Raw genomic sequence first — 21,227 nt, 5'->3', positions numbered from 1 at the left:
TGGAGTCAAGCCCAGGGGGCCTGGGCAGCAGGCCAGAGGCAAAGAGCAGTTGCGACCCCGCAACAGCGACGGCTCCAGAGCGCTTCACCCCAACCCCGGGAGCCCAGGGCGAGGCTTCCTCCCCCACCCTCCCCGCCTTCCGCCGCGTGGGCTGGTAGATGCAGGGCACATGTGCCTTCAACTGCCCTTCTCTGTAACGTTGAAGCATGATACTTTAAGGGGCCCGAGGCGAGTGCAGGCTGTGAGCGCAAAGCTCTGAGCCTGGGTTCTAGAAGCCACGGTGACGGTCAGCCACAGCCTCTATCCAGGTGCGATACGTGATCGTTCTAAGGGAGAAGGAGGCACTAGACTGTGAGTGTGTACAGCCGAGAGACAGGAAGTAAGACAAGAATTCGATGTGTTTCCCAAGTTGAAAAAGACCTCGATTTAAAGATCTACCCAGAAACGTGTGAACGTGACACAGCTTGGGGAACCGTAAGGGGCCAGGGCCTTAGAGCCAGGAAAGCCTGGGTTTGAGTGCCAACGACTACCCTTACCCGCGTCCGAGCTCTGTGTACTTGGGCAAGTTATGTAACCTCTCTGTGAAGTGGGCGCTCAGTTACGAAGGTGATGCGTATAAGTTGTGGCCGTTGTTGACTCTTCATGTAAGGGTGGATTCGAAAGAAATTGTGGGAGGCCTGCCCCTGCCAACATACACCACCACTCGCACCGCCCAGTGCTCGCCGGGTTGGCACAAGGTGTAGATCACAGTCATCTCGGCGGATCTTTGGCTCCGTCTCTAGCGTGTCAGTGGACTGGCTAGAACTGTCCAGTTTCAAGGTTATTTATACAGCCAGCCTAGTGGGAGGAGAGGAGACCGGGAGGGGCAAGTCGACTGTCTCCCAAAAGGGCCAGTATTCCGAGAGCAGCCCTTGGAGCTGCAGTTAGGAGGGGAGGCGGCTGGAGACGTGTCTTTGGGTCCACATGAGGATACTGTTTGTTGGTCAGGGCCTCCGAAACCGGACGGTTATGATCGGGGGGTGTCGGACCACAAGCGAGGAATTCCAGGCCTCTGCCTGTGACCAGTAGGTTGAGTTCAAGAGAATTTCAAGGGCAAATTGGTGTTCATTAGTGTTTTCCCAGATTTAAGGGGGCCTTTAATGGCGTCCTGCGTCTCAGCCCAGGGATGCGCACACGGCACGGGAAAATGCGAAGCAGCACCGGGAGTGAGGCCGAGGAGACCGAAGGCCGCCCCGGCGCGCCCCAAGGTGACCTCAGCCGTGGCAACAGAGTAAAAAACGGCAGGGTCTGAGGACGACAGCCAGCACGGAGTCCTGCCCTGGAGTGTTGAACTGACCGCCCTTCGAAGCCGTCAGGGAAACGCCAATAGCGTAGAGACCCAGCGCGGGGCCGAGGGCGCGCCCAGGGTCACAAGCCAGGATGTCCGTGGCGAGGGAGGTGCGAGCCCAGGTGGTGCTGGGGCCAAGAACGCGGTGGCCTTGTGGAGGGAGAAACTGATCACTCACCAAAGGGAAAGAGATCGCACCCTGCTTTGTGCCAGAACTAGAGCTGCTTTTTTTTTTTTTTTTTTTTTTGCGGTGCGCGGGCCTCTCACTGCTGTGGCCTCTCCCGTTGCGGAGCACAGGCTCCGGACGCGCAGGCTCAGCGGCCATGGCTCACAGGCCCAGACGTAGAGCTGCTTTTTTAACTGGAGAGATGTTCCCCATCCCCATCATTCCTTTAAGATAGCCTACTTGCAGCTTCCTGAGTTCCAGACCTAGGAAACAGGATTCGTGCCCCACGCCCATCCTCCCACTCCGGAATGCCACGTTGCCTTTAATCTCCCCTACTTCGCAACTTTACACTGCGGGCCGCTGTATTTGTGTGCTTATTTGCAGTGCGATTAAAAAAAATCAATCAGAGCTTCCCTGGTGGCGCAGTGGTTGAGAGTCCACCTGCCAATGCAGGGGACACGGGTTCGTGCCCCGGTCCGGGAAGATCCCACATGCCGCGGAGCTGCTAGGCCCGTGAACCATGGCCGCTGAGCCTGCGCGTCCGGAGCCTGTGCTCCGCAACGGGAGAGACCACAACAGGGAGAGGCCCGCGTACCGCAAAAAAAAAAAAAAAAAAAAAAAAAAGAATCCGCCTGCCAATGCAGGGAACACGGGGAGCAACAAAGCCCGTGCGCCACAACTACTGAGCCTGCGCGCCACAACTACTGAAGCCCACGCGCCTAGAGCCCGTGTTCCGCAGCAAGAGAAGCCACTGCAATGAGAAGCCCGCGCACTGCAACGAAGAGTAGCCCCCGCTCGCCGCAACTAGAGAAAGCCCACGCACAGCAACGAAGACCCAAGGCAGCCAAAATAAATAAAGACATTTATTTTTAATAAATAAATAAATCAGACAATAAACATAGTCTAGAGTTGACTGAAATCTCCTTTCACGTGGTCCATCCCTAGGATCAGTGGTTCTCTGGTCTGAGAGGAAGTGAAGAGTTGATTTCAAACAAGAACCATCAGGCAGAGTAGATACTCTTTCCCGGCCCCTGGCCCCTACAGGAAAGGGCCCCTACACATAATATGTACCTTTGCAAAATTGAAAGTGATATGTCAAATTATTTCTTTTTCTACTTTAAGTCACTTCTGCTTTGCCTTTTAACACTGCCTCCTTCCTGACACCCAACTGGTAACACCTCTCTTGGGTGTGATTGACAGAAAGAAAACTTTAAATGCTGAAGTTTGTTGTTTAGGGTACTTCCTTAAAATGCCAAGGAAGCAAAACTAATTGTAACCTTGGAAGGAGATTTTGCTAGGGAGGTAGAAAAAGTTTCATTAAAGAGGGGTTACATTAGTAAAAGGTCAGAACCCAATGGACTGGATTTCAAAACGTGGAAAGTGAAATATGGAAATGCCAGGATAGCAGCAAATTGTGTCAGGGGAGGGCTTTTGTTAGGTGTCCCTGACCTACACACATACCCCAAAGCTGGGTAATAATTTTTTTAAACCCACTACAAAGTTGCTGTATTGAAGAAGCTCATTCACTGTCACTCATTCAAACTGCCCAGTTTTTTGTTACATTGGGTGATAGCTTGGTGTGTTCTTTCATATAATCATGATAGTCTATCAGGAAGTTGATTAATTTTAGAAACAACAGCTTCGAAAGAGAAGCTTTAATCAAATTGGGATTTTTGAAAAGCTTTTGTGAAAGGTTAATTCACAAATCTACAGAAGAAATTGTCCCCTGGGGAACTCAAGACTGGACGTGGGAGAGCAGGCCCCCAAGGATAAGGGAAGTCCTCAAGGTTGTGAAAAATAATTTAGCAAATGTGATTTTTTTATGTGTATTTTAACATTTCCATGTATATAACCAGAAAGCAAATCACTGAGCAGAAGCGTTGTTTTTAAAAACAGTTGTCTGAAAAATATTTGGGAAAATTTTATAGCTTAATTTTTTAACAAAGTGATGGATAGCTTTTCACATGTAAAGTAGTTTTATTTTTAAATCTCTTTTCAATCTCAAAGCCTCCCAAGAATGAAGTGGGCTTTGATTTAGTCCCATTTTACAGAAAAACAAGGCAAAGGGGAACTGCCACCATCCGTTCAGGTTAACAAGGAGTCCACTGGCTGGGTGGCCCTCCCCAGTCTGGCACTCCCTGGCTAGAAGGCTAAAGCAGGACAGGAAACTGACATCATTTATTTCAGCCCTCAAAACTCCTGGGACACATCAGTGGTAGGAGTACTTAATGAAAAAGAAGTTTCTTAGAAGGGAGGAAACGTTCTCAATTTCAATGGATAATTGAAGAATCAAGTTTTAAAAGTATAGAAGGGGACAAAGAGGAGAAAAGAGGATTATTATTTACCCTTTATGGGGCAGCAATTGCGGGGGGGGGGGAGTTAGTGAAGGCAGAATTCACTGCATACTTGAAAAAGTAGATGATTTCTCCTCTTAAGTTCCTGCCCATACAGGTTTAACTAAAAGCTCTAGAAATTAATTTAAAATAACTGCAAACTACTGATGGGTTGGACTGAATGAGAGAGAATATGGCCAATTTTGCACATAGGTTTTGGAGAGAAGAGGGAGGCTGGAATAGCAGTAAGATGTAGAAAGGCAGAGATGGGAGAAGAAAGGCCTTTCCTCTTTCCGATTTCCAGTGACCACCACGTCCGCCACTAAGCAAGAGGGGAGGGCTCCACTGCTCACCCGCGGGTGGACTGGATGCCAGATGCACTTGGCCGAGGCACAGCACGAGGCCAAGGGCACCTGCACTGCTGCAACCTTCCCGCTAAAATAAGGGGACGCTGGGATCCCACAAACCTTGCCCTTGGATTTCCCCATGCCCGGTGTTCCACAGGGAATCATTAAGAAAATGCCTCCAGCAGGGCTCCAGAATTTGAATTTATTAGTGGTATCTGAGTTCAAATGCAGAAGGAACAAAACAAAACAAAAATACTAGTCCAAAAGGCAAGACAGCAAATCACGTGTATTTTGTAGCTGCCATGTCTTACTTTTTGATCTTACATTGGAGCTGGCCAGCTGGAGCCCAGTTGACAGCGGGGCCTCTCAGTAGATGTTGTGGCCTTCACTTATCTAGGGAAATAATGAATTGGAATGTCCTATTAATATTAAAGGGTAATGAATTTGCTTTTCAAATAAAAGGTCCATGTTAGCCAAATCAAAGGGGAACAGATCCTTTGGAAAGTGAGGGACCCCAATTACCATCATGCCCACTGCCTTTTGAACACAGCATATGCTCTCAATTTTTAAAACTCTTTTGCCGTCAGTAAGAAATCTAAATCAGAGTCACTAAAGCCATTTTCTCTCTCTCTCCCTTTTTTTCCTCCCTCTCTGCCTCTCCTTTCAACGCTGTTGTGAAAGTTCAGTTACTCTCCGGCATGAGTACAAAGCTCGGGGAATCAGCTACTATGCCAACGCCGGGAACATATCCAGGCCCATGGTGCGAATAATGGAACATGTGCTGTCGAATTCATATTTTTGTCCTTTAGGTTTACATCCACGCCCTGGTATTATGTAAATTTCTGAAAAGCTGTGAATCACAGGGTTAGATCGAGGAGGGTCCCCCCACCTCCACTTGCAACTGGAACCGACCCCATTCAGTGTTTGAATGATTCACAGCCTCGTTTCTTCCTCGCGCTTTTTTCCCGGACCCAGCTTTCCTTCCCACCCTCCACCCCGCGGGTCGGCAGGGAAACAGAGCCGCCAACCCGGGCCCTGGGAGCCGCGGCGGGGCAGCGTTCGTGACATCAGGCGGCCGGCCCTCGAGGTCACCGCGGGCCGCCGGACGCCGTTCCCCTGTAGTCGGCGTTCACACGGACTCGGGCCGCTTAGCTTCACGGTGTTTCCAGCACCCTCTTCCTCTGTGAGACTGATGGGAAACTCTGAGGGCAGCAGACCCACTGCTGGTGAAATTCAAAGAATCAACTGAACTTAAAGAGGAGACGGTGGGAAGAGAAAAAGAAAAATGACTTCCCAAAACAAAGAAGGCAATGATTTAACCTAACATTGTAAAAGTCAGATTCCTTAACGACGGATCAAGCCTCATCTTGGGATCTCCTCGGCGTGGATGTTACAGCTCAACTCTTGAAACAGGGTCAACGCCTGTAGGATCTGGTCCGAGAGAGGCCTTAGGGAGGGAGGCGGGGGGAATCGCAGAAGAGCGTCCAGCCCCCCTGAGAAAAAGGGGCCGGCCAGTGGCTGAGCGATTCCTCCCTTTCGGGACTGGGGAGGCCTGCTGGAGGTGGCCGCGGGGGCATTGTGCTCTGGGGACAGCCGTCCCATCTCCTCCTTTGAAGGGGGAAAAAAAGGGATTGACAGGGAGAGCTCAGGAACCCGAATAAAAGGACAAATTGGAGGATGGGCCGAGAGGCGAAGGTAGAAGGAAAATGTCTTAAAACAGGAGAATCTAGTTAGAAAACTCTCTCTCATCCCCAGGACTTTCAGAAGACTCCAACTAATTGTAAGGACAAGCGAAACGGCTCTGAAAGGAGGATTCGCGGGGTTGGGGGGTGAGGAGTGGGCACGAAAATACGGTACGGGAATGGATATGACAGGTTTGGGGAGAACACAGTGGTGCCCCCCCTTCGCCCCCATTTAAAATTGGCTTAAGAAAATGTTTTCTGGGAAACTCAAAATGACACGCAAAACTAGTAAAAAAGATGCTCTAGTTCCTTCTTGGGCGTGCCACAGCGTCAGGCCTGTTTTCTTTCACCTGACATCTAGATTAAATCACCCTTCAGTTACACTTGGAGTCGTCAAAGCAAGTCTATTAGCGAATGTTCTGTTCAAAAACTTTTCAAACAGAAGTTCTCTGCCATCTGTTACTGGGTCTTTAAACCCGATCCGGCAGCCCCTCCCCCATCCCGAAACTCTTTGGAGGTTTTGGAGACTCCCCCCATTCTCTCAGCCTAGGGGAGGACGGAGAGGGAGCCGCGGCAGGATCCGCGGGGGTGTGCGGGGAGGGGAGGAGCGCGATCGAGCCCCGAAGGGGCCGCGGAGCCCGCGGGGTCGGTGGCGGTCCCCGAGGACCGAGGTCAGAGGGACCGGGTCGGCGACCGCGCGATGCTGGCGGACCCGGCACCCCGGAGGCCCCGCCGGGGCCCGGAGCCCAGCTGGACGCGCACCGCACCGCGCGGCGGGCTGGAAGGGAAGGTCGGGCTAGGCGAGTGGCGCTCCAGGTCCCAGTCCCCTCCAGGCGCCAGGCGCCATCGCCCCCGGGCCCCTCCAAGGCCACAGCACGGAGCCAGGTCGCCCTAGGCCTTGCCAACGTCAGTTTTACTGTTTGGGACTCGGGAGCAAGGGCCAATGAGTAGAGAGCCCGGCCGGGCCGGGGAGAGTGGGTCCGCTTTTCTCTTTCACTTCGGGCTTCTATCACCTCGCTCAGCGCGGGCCAGCGCTTCGGGAGTGAGGAGGGCGCCCCAGCTCCCACGCCGACAGCCGGACGCAGTCTCCCTCGGAGGCCACGGCGGGGGGCGCCGAGGCCGCAGCTGTGATGGAGGCCCAGGCGGCCGAGGCAGAGGGTCGGCGCGGGGCGCTGCGACGGCCGGGGTCCGGGAGGAAACTGAATTTATAAACGGCTGTCAGAGATTTCTCGCCCAAAGATTTTGATTTACCTCGATTGCTTCTCCATTTCTCTAAGCTCATTCTTTGCTCTGTGTTATTTGAATGGCCACTGTCGACTTTTATTTCGTGTGAGAGATAAGAAAGTTTGAAAACAACATGAAAACCGCTCTAAATCTCGTGGGTGGTATCAAGGAAAGAGCAGCGCTGTGTTAAATATAGTTTTTATTTTGACCACAAAATGACTTTGAAAAAACTGTCTGGGGACTGCGGCAAAATGCTAATCGGCCAATTGCAGAACGAGCTATCAGTGTAGGGCAAGAGAGCATACTTGGGGCATCCTCTTCTAATTGGCCACTTCCCGGGTTTCAATAACACCGTTGTAAATTGCAAGTAAAACTTTGCTGGGTTTTGTTGCTTGACTTCGGGGCAGCTCCTCGAATATGTTGGAGAAATTGGGTTGCTTGTTTATAGACTTCTTTTTCCATCAAGTCCAGCCCTGAGTCGGAGCCTGGCAGTCTGGAGGGAAAACACCTCACAGGCCTGTGGGAACGGATGAGAAAAAGCCCAGCATTAGTGGAGGGGCAGCAACAAACCCAGGGCAGGTGATCGGAGTCTGTAATGCCTGCCAGCTCATTACCAGCTCTCACCTTTGGGGCTCTTCATTTACTTTCACAAACTGACTTAATAGGCAAATGCTGTTTTGAGGAGAATAATTTCACTAGGTTTAAGGGAAATCCTAGTATGAAAGAAATACGAACAACAAAGACCTAGAGATAAACAACAAGCCATACTCCCACCTCTCCGACCCCCAGAGAACAGAGGGCTCTGCGAGTTAACTGATGCCTCCTATACTCCTAACCTGTGATACTTACTGCCTTTCACGTGCTATAGGAAATTAGCAAGAATTCTTTATTTGCTACCAAACTAACTAAAAGCAAAAGCAGTAGCCTTAAATATGAACTTGTGGCCCATGTATTTGTTAATGTACTGGAAAGTTAGTTCTCACTGTGTATTCAGTAATTAATCAGAGGAACTCAACAAGAGTCTTTCCTTGAACCTTGCAGACCCTTCCTATTTGTGTCCTAGTCCATCACCCGCCTCCATCACACACAAGAAATAACAAAAGACCAGTCCGAGATAAAGACTGAGCAAAACTGTAGAAGAATTTAGGAATGTTTTTCCTCCTCTAGAAGGAAGGTATGCTGCCCTTGGTGCTATTTATTAAATAGGAAAAAGTGTGGATGAATCTGAATGCCTGGGAAAGGGGGGTCATCATAATAATAATCTTCTCTCCTTTTTTTTTAGCTTGCAGTAGTTAATAAGAAGCAAAAAGAAAGCTGGTTTGTTGCTTTTGAAAAAGAGGCCGGGGTGGTAGATGTTGTTGGAAAGGCCTGAAAACCTTAAAAGCGTGACCAGGGATGAATTAGTGCACATGGCAGAAGGCTGAATAATTCCCAGTCCATTTTTTATTTTTAAAATAGTCAACAGTATTTGATGACATTAAAGAGAAGAGATTAAAAATTGTGGATTATTTGGCAATTGATGGTTCTGTTATATTTTATTGCAATAATCATGACCAGAAACTTCATTTCCTTATGACAGGGATGTAAATCAAAAGCATGTGAAAATTATGCAAGTTCTTGAAAAATATCAAGAACATAGTTTAGGAAGCATTGAGATCAAAATCAGATTCCCCAGGAAAAAGAGAACTTTGAATTACTTTAGCGGAGTAGAACTTCTTTCTTATTTTCTCAGAAAGTCTTAACTCGGAGCTTGTTACCTAGTCTCTTTGTACCAAAGGTTTTTCTGCTTCCCTTAGGACATCTCATGCAGGATAAACCAAACATTAAAACTCACCTTCCCCAAGGATTTAAAGTAGTAGAGCAAATGAATACTGGCTTTCCAAGGCTGGGAAGGGGAGGGAACTTAATCATCAGCTCTGATGAGAAAAAGGGGGGATTATAGGATTCTCCAAGAAAATCCAAAGAAACGATAACCGAGTTTCTATTTTGCCATTAACAAAACAAACAAGTCTTCTTTGCATTCTTTTAATAAATAATTTTAAAGTGTTGAACTGATTTAGAAGCTTCTAAATTTGTCAGATAAGCTCTGCTTTCATTGGTGGTATTTTTGTTGTTGTTATTTTTCAAATGTATTTGGAAAAAACCCAAAGTACTGGCTAGATTTGTTAATAAAATGGAAGACTTTGCTGAATACATTGTGCATTTTGTTTAAGACAATCCTTACTTAATAGAGATTTTTTAAAATTAACATATAGGTTAGGTTTTTTTTTATATATATATATATAGGTTAGGCTTTAAATGGAAAACACTCATCAACAAATGTTGGAATAACAAGACCTGCATTTATAAAGAACCTCCTCGGTCTTTAGGATTAGGAAGCTCGGCACTAGTAAAGGAAGGGTATAATTGCTACTTTGCGCTATTTGTGTTACTCAAATGACACTATACTTTCAAACAACACTTGTCAAAAAGGCAAATCCCAAAAAGACCAGTGGAAAGCAAACTACTGAAGTATTAGCCATACAAAACACGTATATACCCCTTAGCCAATAATTTTCCTTTTTAGTTCACTGTCCAACGAAGGAGAAATTTACCGAGGTCAAACCAAGGCTCTTTTGCCGTTAAGGAGGAGGAAGTGGGGGAGGGTAAGAGGAGGGAGGGACACGCGACGAACATAAAACAAACTGGTGGCATTCAGTCAATAAGGCAGGTAACGCTCCGGAAGCGGGTGAGTTGTATATGTCTGCTGGGCGCTGCAAAGCTTTCCAGAGTCGGGCAGTTTCTTGCTTCTTTGCTTTTTCCTTTAAATCTGGCCCTGCCTCGGAGGAGGGCAGCTGGAGGGGGATTCTTCGATGCTGGGAAGCGGCAGGTAGGAAAGGAAACCTGATCCGCCCCCCAAAAAGCAGCAATTAAAGTCTTAATCGCGACCCATCTGTGGCGGGACCCGCCCCCACTTTCCCCTAGCAAAGCTGTCCGGCGCTCTTTGTCTGAGCAGGGGAGAAGAGGAGACAGGTTCTGCGGCCTCAGCAGCAAACGGAAAGAAAATTTCCAGCCTGGGAGCACCCTGGGCGACTGCGCCTGGGCCTCAAACCGCCCCAAAGTGCCGCTGGGGGTGTGGCACCTCTTCCTGGACCCGGTCCCCGCGCTCTGCGCTCGCCTCGTTCTGCACTTCTCTACCGCTGCATCTGTCCTCCAAGCCCGACGCCACCTCGAGACCTGAAACCAGGCACTTGCAGGCTTGGTTGCTAAGGCCGGTCGCAACCGGACCTTTCCCCCACCTGGCCCTTTGGCTGCCTTCAACTTCCAGGCGGACTCGCGTCTCCTCCCCCATTTCCCCAGCAATTGGGTTTCCTCGCCACCCATCCAGCTGCTCTGCTTCGCGGTTGGGCATCGGGCGCGCTCCCAGCCCAGACTCTCTCGGTTTCCACTCCTCTTGGCCCGCCGGGCGGGGGCGGGGCAGACCCCCCAAGCAAAGCCAGAGAGAGTGGTCCCTGGCCTGTGTTGGGCAATGGGTTAAGGAAGAGGGACTGTTTTGAGGTCGATTTCCTCCGTTTGGGGTCCAGGCTTTGCACTTGGTGTGTAATTTGGTCAGCGGCTCAACAATCCCAGGGTTTCTAGTCCGCTTGCATCCAGCCTCCCACTGCCGACCGTTTCCACCGCTCCTGCTGGAAGAGGACGCCCACACCCGCTTGGCCCGATGTCTGGCGCCCGTCACCACCCGTTCTACAAGCACCCACTCGGGGTAACTCACCAGGTAGATGGCACCCTGGGCTGCTGCGGGCGGCCACTCACAGGGGCGGGCAGGCCGCAAGGCCCGGAGCTGGCATCTCTGTGCTCTTCCTCTGCCTCCTGGCGCGGTCTCCCGGCTACTGCGTCCTCCCGGTGTAGCGGCTAGGGCACGCCCGGCACTAGCACACCTGGCCCCAGGGCTAAGCTCCGCGCGATTGCAGGCTTGCCAAGGGGAGCGACGAGGACGGTGCGCGCTGCTGCTCCCGGCGCGCTCCGGGCGGCGCCCGCCTAAGCTATGAGAACCCGCGCTGCCGGAGTCGCTGCCACCGGAGCCTTCCGGGAACATTCCTTACTCTCTACAGCTCCTCCCCGGGAGTTTTGGCCCAGGCACCGGACCCGGAGGGCGCCTTGATGGGGTGGGGGGTTGCGGGTCCTAGTCTCCGCGCGCTCTCTGGGAGGCGAAAGCGCGGCTGAGGCCGCGACAGGCATGCAGCCAGCTCGCGGTGCTCGTCGCCCCCGAGCGCCCACACACCCTGGCTGCCGCCCGCGCTGCTTTGAGGAGGCGCGCGGACACCAGCAGTCGGGAGGTTGGGGGAGGGAATCAATAGGTTGCTTCCCTTCTCTGCCCAACATTCAGGATTTTAAATGCTCCGAGAGAGCTCTAGCTGAGCGCAAGTACTGAAAGAAAGACTCTCTTTCCGGGCTCTCAATGGAAACGCCAAAAAGCGCGCGTGTGTGTTTGGTGGGTGTTGGGGGAGGGTGTCTAGTCCTAGCCGAGGTTTCTTTTGGTGTGACACCCGCTTATTCCTTGCAATTCCTCCTCAACTTTGTGGATGGAGCGTGTCTTTCCCAAGCTTAGGTCACGGCATCGCGCTTACAAAACCACAAACATAAAGCAAGCCTCCCAAGGCCTTTAATTCTCAGGGGCTTTGCGGGGAGGCCAGTTACCTGCTGGCGTCTTCCAAATGGTCCAGACTCGGTTCAGGCCACGGAGACTTCGGGATTCCAGGAGCGCTCAGCCCCAGGCCCTAGAGGAAGAAAGAGGACTGCGGAGGAGGCAGCGGGGCTCCGACCCGGGCCCACCTCGGGCCCGGCGGAACCATGCCAGGAAGGCTCGGATTTCTCTTGCCGGAGGCTCTCTGGACGCGGCTTTCTAGAGCCTGGCGTTTGATAAATATAGCCTGGTGTTTGCCCCTGAATTCGAGTCTGTTTCCTTATTTAGCCCTTGTACAATGATTTTAGATGATGTCATTTAGAGCTAAAGGAGAAAATTGATCTCAGATTTGCTTGGCCTCTAAAGCCCGGTTAAGCAGATTGAGAGTTAAAAAGACAGGAAAAAGCAAGGCGGGGGGGGGCCGACGCGGAGGGTAGCGAAGTGTCCGCCGGCGAGTGTGTGCGCGGAGGCGACGGTCCGCCGCACCTCGGAGAGCGCCCCCGCCTCTTCTGGGCGGGGGAACTCGCTCACCAATGAAAAGTAGTCACTGACTGCAGAGGAAAAAAAAAAAGTTTTCCTGTTGAGTGTTGGAAGCGAATTGAGCAATTATCTAGTTTACCTTCTCCTCTTGGAAGTTAACGATTGGCGAGATCTTGGCTGCGTTATTGACACAACACTTTCTATTGATAGAAATAAGTAGTGATTGTCCCCGAGTCATTGGTGCGCCAAGAACTCTGCGATGGGCTGGCAGGAGTCCACTGGGCTGGGCAGGCAGGTTCGGCTGGTGATGCTGGGGAGGAGGAGGAGGCTGCTGGTGGTGATGGTGCCCGTCCCCCTCTCCGCAGGTCTGTGACAAGCAGGGAACAAGGCAACGACGGCGCAGCCCGGCCCCGGCTGAGGGACGCTGGAGACTCAGACATGGACAGTAGCTGCCACAACGCGACTGCCAAAATGTTAGCGACCGCTCCGGCCCGGGGCAACATGATGAACACCTCCAAACCCTTGGCTTTCTCCATCGAAAGAATCATGGCACGCACCCCCGAGCCCAAAGCCCTGCCCGTCCCCCACTTCCTGCAGGGAGCCGTGCCCAAGGGGGACCCCAAGCACTCTCTGCATCTTAACTCGTCGATCCCCTGCATGATCCCCTTCGTGCCCGTGGCGTACGACACGAGCCCTAAGGTCGGAGTGACGGGCTCGGAGCCGCGGAAGGCGAGTCTGGAGGCTCCGGCTGCACCTGCAGAAGCGCCCGCGGCCCCCGCGTTCAGCTGCAGCGACCTGCTCAACTGCGCGCTGACTCTCAAGGGCGACCTGGCCCGCGACGCGCTCCCGCTGCAGCAGTACAAGCTGGTAAGGCCGCGGGTGGTCAACCATTCTTCCTTCCACGCCATGGGAGCCCTGTGCTACCTGAATCGAGGTGACGGCCCGTGCCACCCGGCGGCCAGCGTTAACATCCACCCGGTGGCCTCCTACTTCCTCAGTTCCCCTTTGCACCCGCAGCCAAAAACGTATTTAGCCGAAAGGAATAAACTGGTGGTCCCGGCGGTGGAGAAGTACCCCTCGGGAGTAGCTTTCAAAGACTTGTCCCAGGCTCAGCTGCAGCATTACATGAAAGAAAGCGCCCAGCTCCTGTCGGAAAAAATAGCGTTCAAAACCTCTGACTTCAGCCGCGGCTCTCCTCATACCAAGCCCAAAGTTTTCACTTGCGAAGTGTGTGGAAAGGCAAGTACTGTGTAAAGGGTGGGGGGTGGCCTTCCTTCCTTCCTTCCTCCCTTCCTCCCTCCCTTCTTTCTTTCCACATTTAACTTTATTTTGTAATTATTTGTATACACTTGTTATAACGTTATCACCTCCCTCCCCTCCCTCTGCCTGGTTTGATCTCCAAGGGCTTGTTGAGCTAACCTGTTGTACTTGTGTTTAAGGTCTTTAACGCGCACTATAACTTAACCCGTCACATGCCGGTGCACACGGGAGCCAGACCCTTCGTTTGCAAAGTTTGTGGAAAGGGCTTCCGGCAAGCCAGCACCCTGTGCAGGCACAAGATCATCCACACCCAGGTGTGTTCGGCTGTCTCAATTTCACCTGGTTTATTTCCGAACGGTTTTTTTTTTTTTTTTTTTTTTAATGGCCGATCAACTCTTACTCTTTAGCGTAAGGTTTGTTTAAAATGTGCCGGCTGTGAGAGAGAGAAATGCCAGGTATTGTTTGCCTTTGTTTTGCTTAAAAGCATGAGGAAGAGCATTACAGTGTTTGTGAGTTTTTCAGACTCCACTGAACAGCAAAATACCTTAACGTCTCTGCTTTTTCTCCTTTCCGCTTAGGAAAAACCTCATAAATGTAACCAGTGTGGCAAAGCATTTAATAGAAGTTCTACTTTAAACACGCATACCCGAATACACGCAGGCTACAAACCATTTGTGTGTGAATTCTGTGGCAAAGGATTTCATCAAAAAGGTATCGAACCCAGGAGGCGTTGTCTTTCGCAGTAGTCTTACCAAAAGCCCTCAACTTTGGGGGGTATTTCAGAAAACGATTTGTTAAGTGCAGCTAGTTACCAGCGCATGTGTTGCCATTCCAACGTCCTACCCTCAAGTGTGATGAGTACTAGAGAAAGGCATGGCTCAGATACAGAGGGGGCATTTCTTTTTAACCGCTTGTCCTCGTTTTATAGAATTGGATTAATAACTGTTGTATTAAAACGTGGAGGGAACGACCTCACTGCTGATGTTTAAAAATAAAATTGGGGAGCGAAGTGCAGGCGGGCAGCATAGAACTGTACCGGCCCTCCGCGCTGTGGCCCCTCTTCTCTAGACTCGTTGTCCTTCAATCGTCTGCTCTTCCCGTTCCAAGCTTTCTTTTCAGATCCACGTCCCTGTCATTTGTCTGTTTCAGGGAATTACAAAAACCACAAGCTGACCCACAGCGGGGAGAAGCAGTTCAAGTGCAATATCTGCAACAAGGCTTTCCACCAGATTTACAACCTCACATTCCACATGCACACCCACAATGACAAGAAGCCCTTCACCTGCCCCACGTGCGGCAAGGGCTTCTGCAGGAACTTTGACCTCAAGAAGCACGTCCGCAAGCTGCATGACAGCGGCCTGGGGCTGCCCTGCACCTCTGCTGGGGAGCCGGGAGCGGACCCGTCCCCCTCTCTACAGCAGCCGCTGCCCGCGCCGCTGCCGCCCCCTGGGCCCCTGCAGCCTGGGCTCCCCCCGGGCCACCAGTGATCAAGGCCGAAGTCCCTTCCCAGCCCCAGCCGGGGTCCCCACTACTGAGACAGCAGCCGAATAGAGCTGGACCTCTCTACCCAGGCTCACCTGTAGAACCCAGGGCATGTTGGGCCTTACACATTAGCGCCAACCAGAAGCCTCTGAATTCCCCGGCCTTTCGCCTCTTGCATGCACCTGCTAAATGGTTTTGTGTATTATATCCTATATAGGCACTAACAATTATGAGAAAATTTGGGGGTTTGTTTTCTGATTTTTTTTTTAATTTGCAAAGAATTTTCATCTCGGGTGGAGAGATCGTGTTTGTTTTGCTTTTTAAACACAAATTTCTGCTGTATTTATTGAGATCTGTATTATCCTACCCGGGAATGCTGCACCATTTTAATTTTATTATTGTATATACTTCCATTGTGTTGATTCTGTGGTCTCAAGATGCCTGCCGACTGTTTATTACCAGTTCCTCTTTCCCTGAGGTTAAAAAAAAACCAAACAAGCAAACCCAATTCTGTGTGTATGTTATATATACACGCATAGATGTGTGTGCCTGTAAAGGCACAGTCCACATTCATCAGCACACACACATACAAACACATACACATTAGATAAGGATGGTTCATTATGGATGAATTTGAATTTTGATTCTTGCACGTGAAAACTGATTCATTGACTGTTGGAAATAAATCCTTGGAACATGCTTATTTAATCAACAACCTTCAGGGCTCTGTTCATATTATTCAGCTAGGGATCCCTGATTCTGACCCCCTCAGCCTTCTTTCTTCCTTTTTAAGAAGTTCAACCCTGGGTTAGTACCACCCAATGTTTCATCTGAAAAATTCACCAGGAGCAAATAATAGTCTCTCCAAATAGTTACAACTTTGGTAAAGTAATGAAATTCAGTAAGTTCAGAGACAGAAGATGTGGAGCTTTCTAACAGAAGCACGTCTTTGTCCTGGACCATCTGATATATTTGTAGTGCAAAGTTAAGTGGGAACAACATATCTATAGGAGCTGTGTGTAATATACGTCCCCACACAGGCGTTACAATGATATCATGTGGACAGGGGTCTATTGTTTGCATCCTGAACGCACATACTGACTGGTACATAGCTGGCAAAGGGAGCCTGCATGTTTTTATGTGTGTGTATATGTTTATAGACGAATATACTTCCATTCAAGGAGGAAAAATGGATGAAAACCAAACTGTGGCGGGTGCCAGGTCCTTGAAATGCTTCAAGTGTTAATCAGCATCTCCGCTGTGAGCTCGGGCTCTGGTGTTTTCTAACTGCAAGTCTCTCCTGTTTTCTTGCCAAAACAGTGAAACAACTGCTAAAGACTTTAATTAAGAGGGGTAATTAGTTCAGATTTATCAAAGCCGGGTTGTTATACTATTAGCTGCTCAGTAGAAGCTGCCAGACAAGCTCCCAGCCCAGCCCAGCCACCCTGCTGCAGCGGGGCCACATCCAGGGAGAGAGGCTTGGGGGAGTGGGCCGCAGGGGTCCCCGCAGCCCCGCCTTCCTCGGGGGTGCGTCTCGGCCCCTCCCTCGGCCTCGAGCTCCCGCCGGGCCTGGCCGCTGCGGAGAATCCACCGCGGATCCGCACGGTGGGCACAGGATCCCCTCCCACCCGGGGCGGCCTCGCCGGCTCTTCGAGCGCCTTGACGGTCGCAAGAGAGGCGTAGGGAACGAGTTTAAATTTGCTCTCCTGCCTCACTTTTGTACGTCTTGGGGGGCGCTCAAGGAAATGCGGAGCCAGGAGGCGACAGGCGGGACGAAAGGGAGATGGGTAGGGGGCACCGCCGGGGCGAGGCGGCGATTTCCTTGGCAACCAGAGCCCGCATTTCCAGGTGGGGGAAGGATTGACCGCTCCGGGCGCCGAGAGCCGACGACCCTTGGGCCTCCTCGGCGGCCCTAGTCAGAGAGGTGATAGACACCCTGGGTGAGGCGACCGCGGACAAGCGGGTGAGCGGGCCCCACGGGACATCCGAGCCAAGTTCCACTGCGGCCGCTCTCGGGCTGGGGGACCCCAATATCCTGGGCACGGAGCTGGACGGGAGGGATCCCGAGAACAGGGGATTCCTGATTCCACGTGCAGGCGTCGGGTCCAGACTTCCCAGCTCTTGCCCCAGGACGCAAGCCCTCGGGCCCTGGGACTTTTTAAGTCCCAATCCAGCAATCAGTAGATCGAATCCCTACCTTTCTCTTTTCCTGACGTCCCCATACCCCACCTTATCCTTTGCTGAGACTAGATCCGTGTTAGATTTGACTTCAGAAAGAGATCGTTTTGAAATTCCATAGTTGGGTACATTCTGAATCTTCGAGGCCGGCAGAAGTGCCATTTCTCCTGAATATCACAGCCAAGTGGAAAAATCTTTTTCCAGGTGCTTGTCACATTCCCTCACAGCTGCCTGTGCCCCAGGGAGCTTGGGGGAAATGTCTGGTAGCTTATGGGTAGCCACCTTTCCGAGGTGACTTAGTCGGACCTTGAAAGCGTTTGTTCTCTTTGAGTAAACAGAATGAGGTCAGGGGTAATTATAAAGGGCAGAAAATGGCTTTTGTCTCTTGAATTTATTCTCAATCAGTATTTGAACTTATTCTCAGAACCCCAGGATGTAATTCTCCCAGACTTTCAAGGTGAAACAATTTCACTGGTGGAAAAGAAAATGAACATTGTTGAGGAAAATTACTAAGCCATAAAATACTTACAGTTAGGAAGTACTTATATGTGGTACTCCCACCTTTTAGCCCCTGCCAGTGTGCTTTGACATATTGAAAAAGAAGTCTTCTATGGAAGGATAGAATTGGTCTGTTGGGGGAGGTGGGAGCATATAGGGGATCTGTTATTGTAATCTGGAGAGACTTTGCGCAGGTCTGATTTGGGATGGGGCAACAGTTCCAGAGAAGGCAGGCAACGGAAACAGTAGTCTGTCTGGTCACAGGTTTGAGTAGTCTGAAGTAGTGGTGATTAAGTAGGAGAAGCCAAAAGGAAATCCTCTAAAATAAGCACTCAGGAGGACTACTTGTCAGGAGGTGAATTACCGATGAACTTTGATTTATGACAAAGCTGTTGAGCTCACTAAACATCAAGGAGAATCTCCTTAAAGATAGGGTGAGCTTCGAGATTAGTTGGAGTGGCGGTGACTGGGAGGGGGGTGTTAAAAATTGATGAAGAGGGATACTTAGCTAATAGTCAGTGGAAGACCTTACAATTCTCCCACCTCCAACAAATGTGAAAAGGTGCCCCTTCACTCTCTAACCTGTATGTTTGTATTTGTGTGTGCTTATATAAATGTTTATGTTCATTCATGAAATAGGCACCCCAATGGTATGAATAGCAAATTGGCTCACCCCCATAAACCTTCTCTTTACTTGAAGTTAGCCAGCAAATTCTCTCATGTTTAGGAAGAGTGGCCAGTGTTCAGATCATCTGCAGAGGGAAATGTTTTATCTCCAGCTGTCTGTTGAAGTTAACTTTTGGTACAGAGGAAGGTGGCCTATTGGACCGCAGGAACCAGTTTTAGAAAGTTCCTGACCTGGGGCCTTGTGTTTTGTTCAGTTTTGGAAATCAGAATATAGAATGGAATTAATAACGTTAAGTAGTTAATTCCTACCGATTTTATTTTAACCCAGATCCCAAATTCTGATTTCTAATAATCTCTTCCCAAAGGATATAATATGTTTGACTTTAAAAAAAATTTAGTTTGAGAACAAGTTATTATCATGCAAGATTAGGAGTGAAGTGCCCATTTTTCAACAGTGAATGAAAGCATTTTTAGGGGCCTCATCAAAGCTGTTACTTGTTCATGAAGTCTGAAGCTTAGTGAGCCTATCATAGAACTTTGCTCCTTTCCAAATATGGAAGAAATGAACCCACAGGGCGCAATGGAATCATGAGTGCCAGAACTGTGCACACTGTTTGATAGATGTCCCTTATGTTAGTGGCAGGTAACAATGCCAGACATCATAATTTTGTTAGATTTGGTGACAGCTCAAAGCAGTGACTAAATTATAACTGTAATGGGATGTTTTGTCTTTGCAAAATATTCACTCCCAAATATACGATATAAAATACAAATGATCTCAAATTCAAAATTAGGGTTTATTTCTTACAGAAATTTTTTTGGTCACTTCACAAACACTTTCAATGGGTAGAACCTTTATTACACATAAAGTTTATGATTTTAAGGGATCATGATCATGACTTACTCTGTTACCAAACAGTACATTTTTAAAAGCATAAAAATTAAAGACAAACCTAAATCTCAGTGGGTAAGAATATGAAGTTGTTCAGCCTGGCCCTGAAAAACATTGCCTTTTTGCTATGTTTTTGCCCAAAACACATATTATTTCACAAAAGAAATTATATGTTTCCATTAGGTTAATTAAAAACCAAAAAGTAAATCATATTTATAAGTGTAAGCAGATACCTTACTATAAATTTCATCGTTTCTAGAAGTCAGTGCATATGTCCATTCCAGCTCCAGGCAGACTAACTAAAAACAAAGCTGTATTAATCTACACACTGGTCATTTGTACTCTCTTGGTGTTGAAGCAATTGGCAGTTCAAACCAGGATAGGTTACTCACTCCAGGCAATAGAGAAGAGGAAGCTTGGTGTTTAAATGACCCTGATAGGAAAATCTACCTCTGCTATTATATTATTTCTGCTTGTATTGTGACATGCTGCCCATAATGAACTTTGAAGAAAAGTCAAAACCCATCATGTACTTGAATGGGTACAAAGTTATCACAAATAACTGTGTACATTTTCTGTTCAAGTTCGAGGTGATATTGGTGTCAAATGAAATCATGTTGCTATTGGTCGTATGGAGATCAAGTTACTAAATAAAGATGAAGTAAAATTCTGTCAGTACAAGTCTCCAGGGCTAATATTTTGCTGTCAAACAAATGTTGCTCATGGGTACAAAGGTGTGGGAGTGGGGAGAGAAAGCATCACGTACCAGTTCCTAACTGGAGCTAGAAATCTATACTCAGATGAAGAACAGATCTTCAGTTTGATTTAACTCTCTTCTTCTTGATAACAATAATATACACTTTTTACGTGTGAGAAATGCAGAGCCCTTGAATCATAGTAACAAATATAGTGATGTCTTTTTTTTTTTTTTTTTTTTCTTTTTGTGGTACGCGGGCCTCTCAGTGTTGTGGCCTCTCCCATTGCAGAGCACAGGCTCCAGACACACAGGCTCAGCGGCCATGGCTCACGGGCCCAGCCGTTCCACGGCATGTGGGATCTTCCTGGACCGGGGCACGAACCCGCGTCCCCTGCATCGGCAGGTGGACTCTCAACCACTGCGCCACCAGGGAAGCCCCTATAGTGATGTCTTTTGATAGCTCACCATAAGAAGGTAATTTTTCAGTTAAATGTGAACCAGATCTGGAGTTGGTGAAACATTCTACACCTGTAAGTTGTTTACACAAATTTCCGAATAAGATTTGCATTTTTTAAAATGTCAACTAAAACCAAAGTTTGGAACAAACCTCTGTGGAACAAACAACCCAGTTTCTTCAACAAACAGTAGTAAGGGAGAGTGGCAGAGGGAGAGCTAGAAAAAGAGAAGAGAGTGGAGGGGGAGTGGGCAGGGGGAGGGAAAGAGAGGAGGAAGGGGACCAGGACAGCAGAACAAGAAAACCTACCAGTTAAAAAAGATTTTAAAGACAGTTGCTATGTTTTTAACACAGCTACTTATTTTAACAGTTGCTAAAAACAGTTGCCATTAATAATCAATTGCTACGTGTAAATCTTATTTCAATCCCAAGTCAATAAAATAAACTATGAAAATGAAAGTTGTTTATGACATCCGAGACTACTGGAAATTTGAATACTGACTGGGTGTTTAATAAAATTAAGGAATTATGTTTACTTTTTAAGATATGAAAAAAGCATTGTGATTTTGTTAAAAAATAGTTCTTTTAGAGCTATATATTCAACTATTTACGGGTGAAGTGATAAGATACCTAGAATTTGCTTAAAAATAATACAGGAGAAGGGAAGGGATGTAAGTACAGGTCAATAAAATTGGCCATGAATTAATCATTGTTGAAGCTGGGTGATGGTAAACAAGATTATATTATACATTCTGAATACTTGGATTAAATTTAAATTTTCACTTAAAAATATTTTGCAGTAAGTTGTATCATATCAGAAAACATTTCCCCCCTAAACATTCATAATCCTATCACCATAAAGCATTAATTGCATTGTTTATACTGTTCTTTTTAGTCTGATTCCAGGACTAATCCCA

General features: G+C 48.8%; 1 protein-coding gene across 2 annotated transcripts; it reads left to right on the top strand.

The window, feature by feature from the left end:
• The first annotated feature begins 12,591 nt into the window (after positions 1–12,591).
• On the top strand, positions 12,592–15,677 carry FEZF1 (FEZ family zinc finger 1). Of its 2 annotated transcripts, XM_065884195.1 has the most exons (5): positions 12,592–13,089; positions 13,240–13,461; positions 13,662–13,796; positions 14,061–14,193; positions 14,632–14,969. In XM_065884195.1, exons 1-5 carry the CDS (start codon positions 12,661–12,663, stop codon positions 14,967–14,969), a joined length of 1,257 nt encoding a protein of 418 aa, XP_065740267.1. In that variant the 5' UTR covers positions 12,592–12,660. The 2 variants fall into 2 exon arrangements, with proteins under 2 accessions (XP_065740267.1, XP_065740266.1); XM_065884194.1 differs by having other exon boundaries at positions 12,592–13,461; positions 14,632–15,677.
• Positions 15,678–21,227: the final 5,550 nt, after the last annotated feature.

The sequence above is a fragment of the Phocoena phocoena genome, chromosome 9 (genome assembly GCF_963924675.1).
Source record: "Phocoena phocoena chromosome 9, mPhoPho1.1, whole genome shotgun sequence".
Lineage (NCBI taxonomy): Eukaryota > Metazoa > Chordata > Mammalia > Artiodactyla > Phocoenidae > Phocoena > Phocoena phocoena.
This window is presented reverse-complemented; position numbering and strand designations above follow the sequence as displayed.

Excerpts from the sequence above, each read along its gene's own strand:
- FEZF1 (XM_065884194.1), top strand. The coding sequence starts at position 12,661 with ATGGACAGTAGCTGCCACAACGCGACTGCCAAAATGTTAGCGACCGCT. Across the intron at positions 13,797-14,060 it reads ACAAGATCATCCACACCCAG|GAAAAACCTCATAAATGTAA; the intron begins GTGTGTTCGGCT and ends CTTTCCGCTTAG. Across the intron at positions 14,194-14,631 it reads CAAAGGATTTCATCAAAAAG|GGAATTACAAAAACCACAAG; the intron begins GTATCGAACCCA and ends TGTCTGTTTCAG.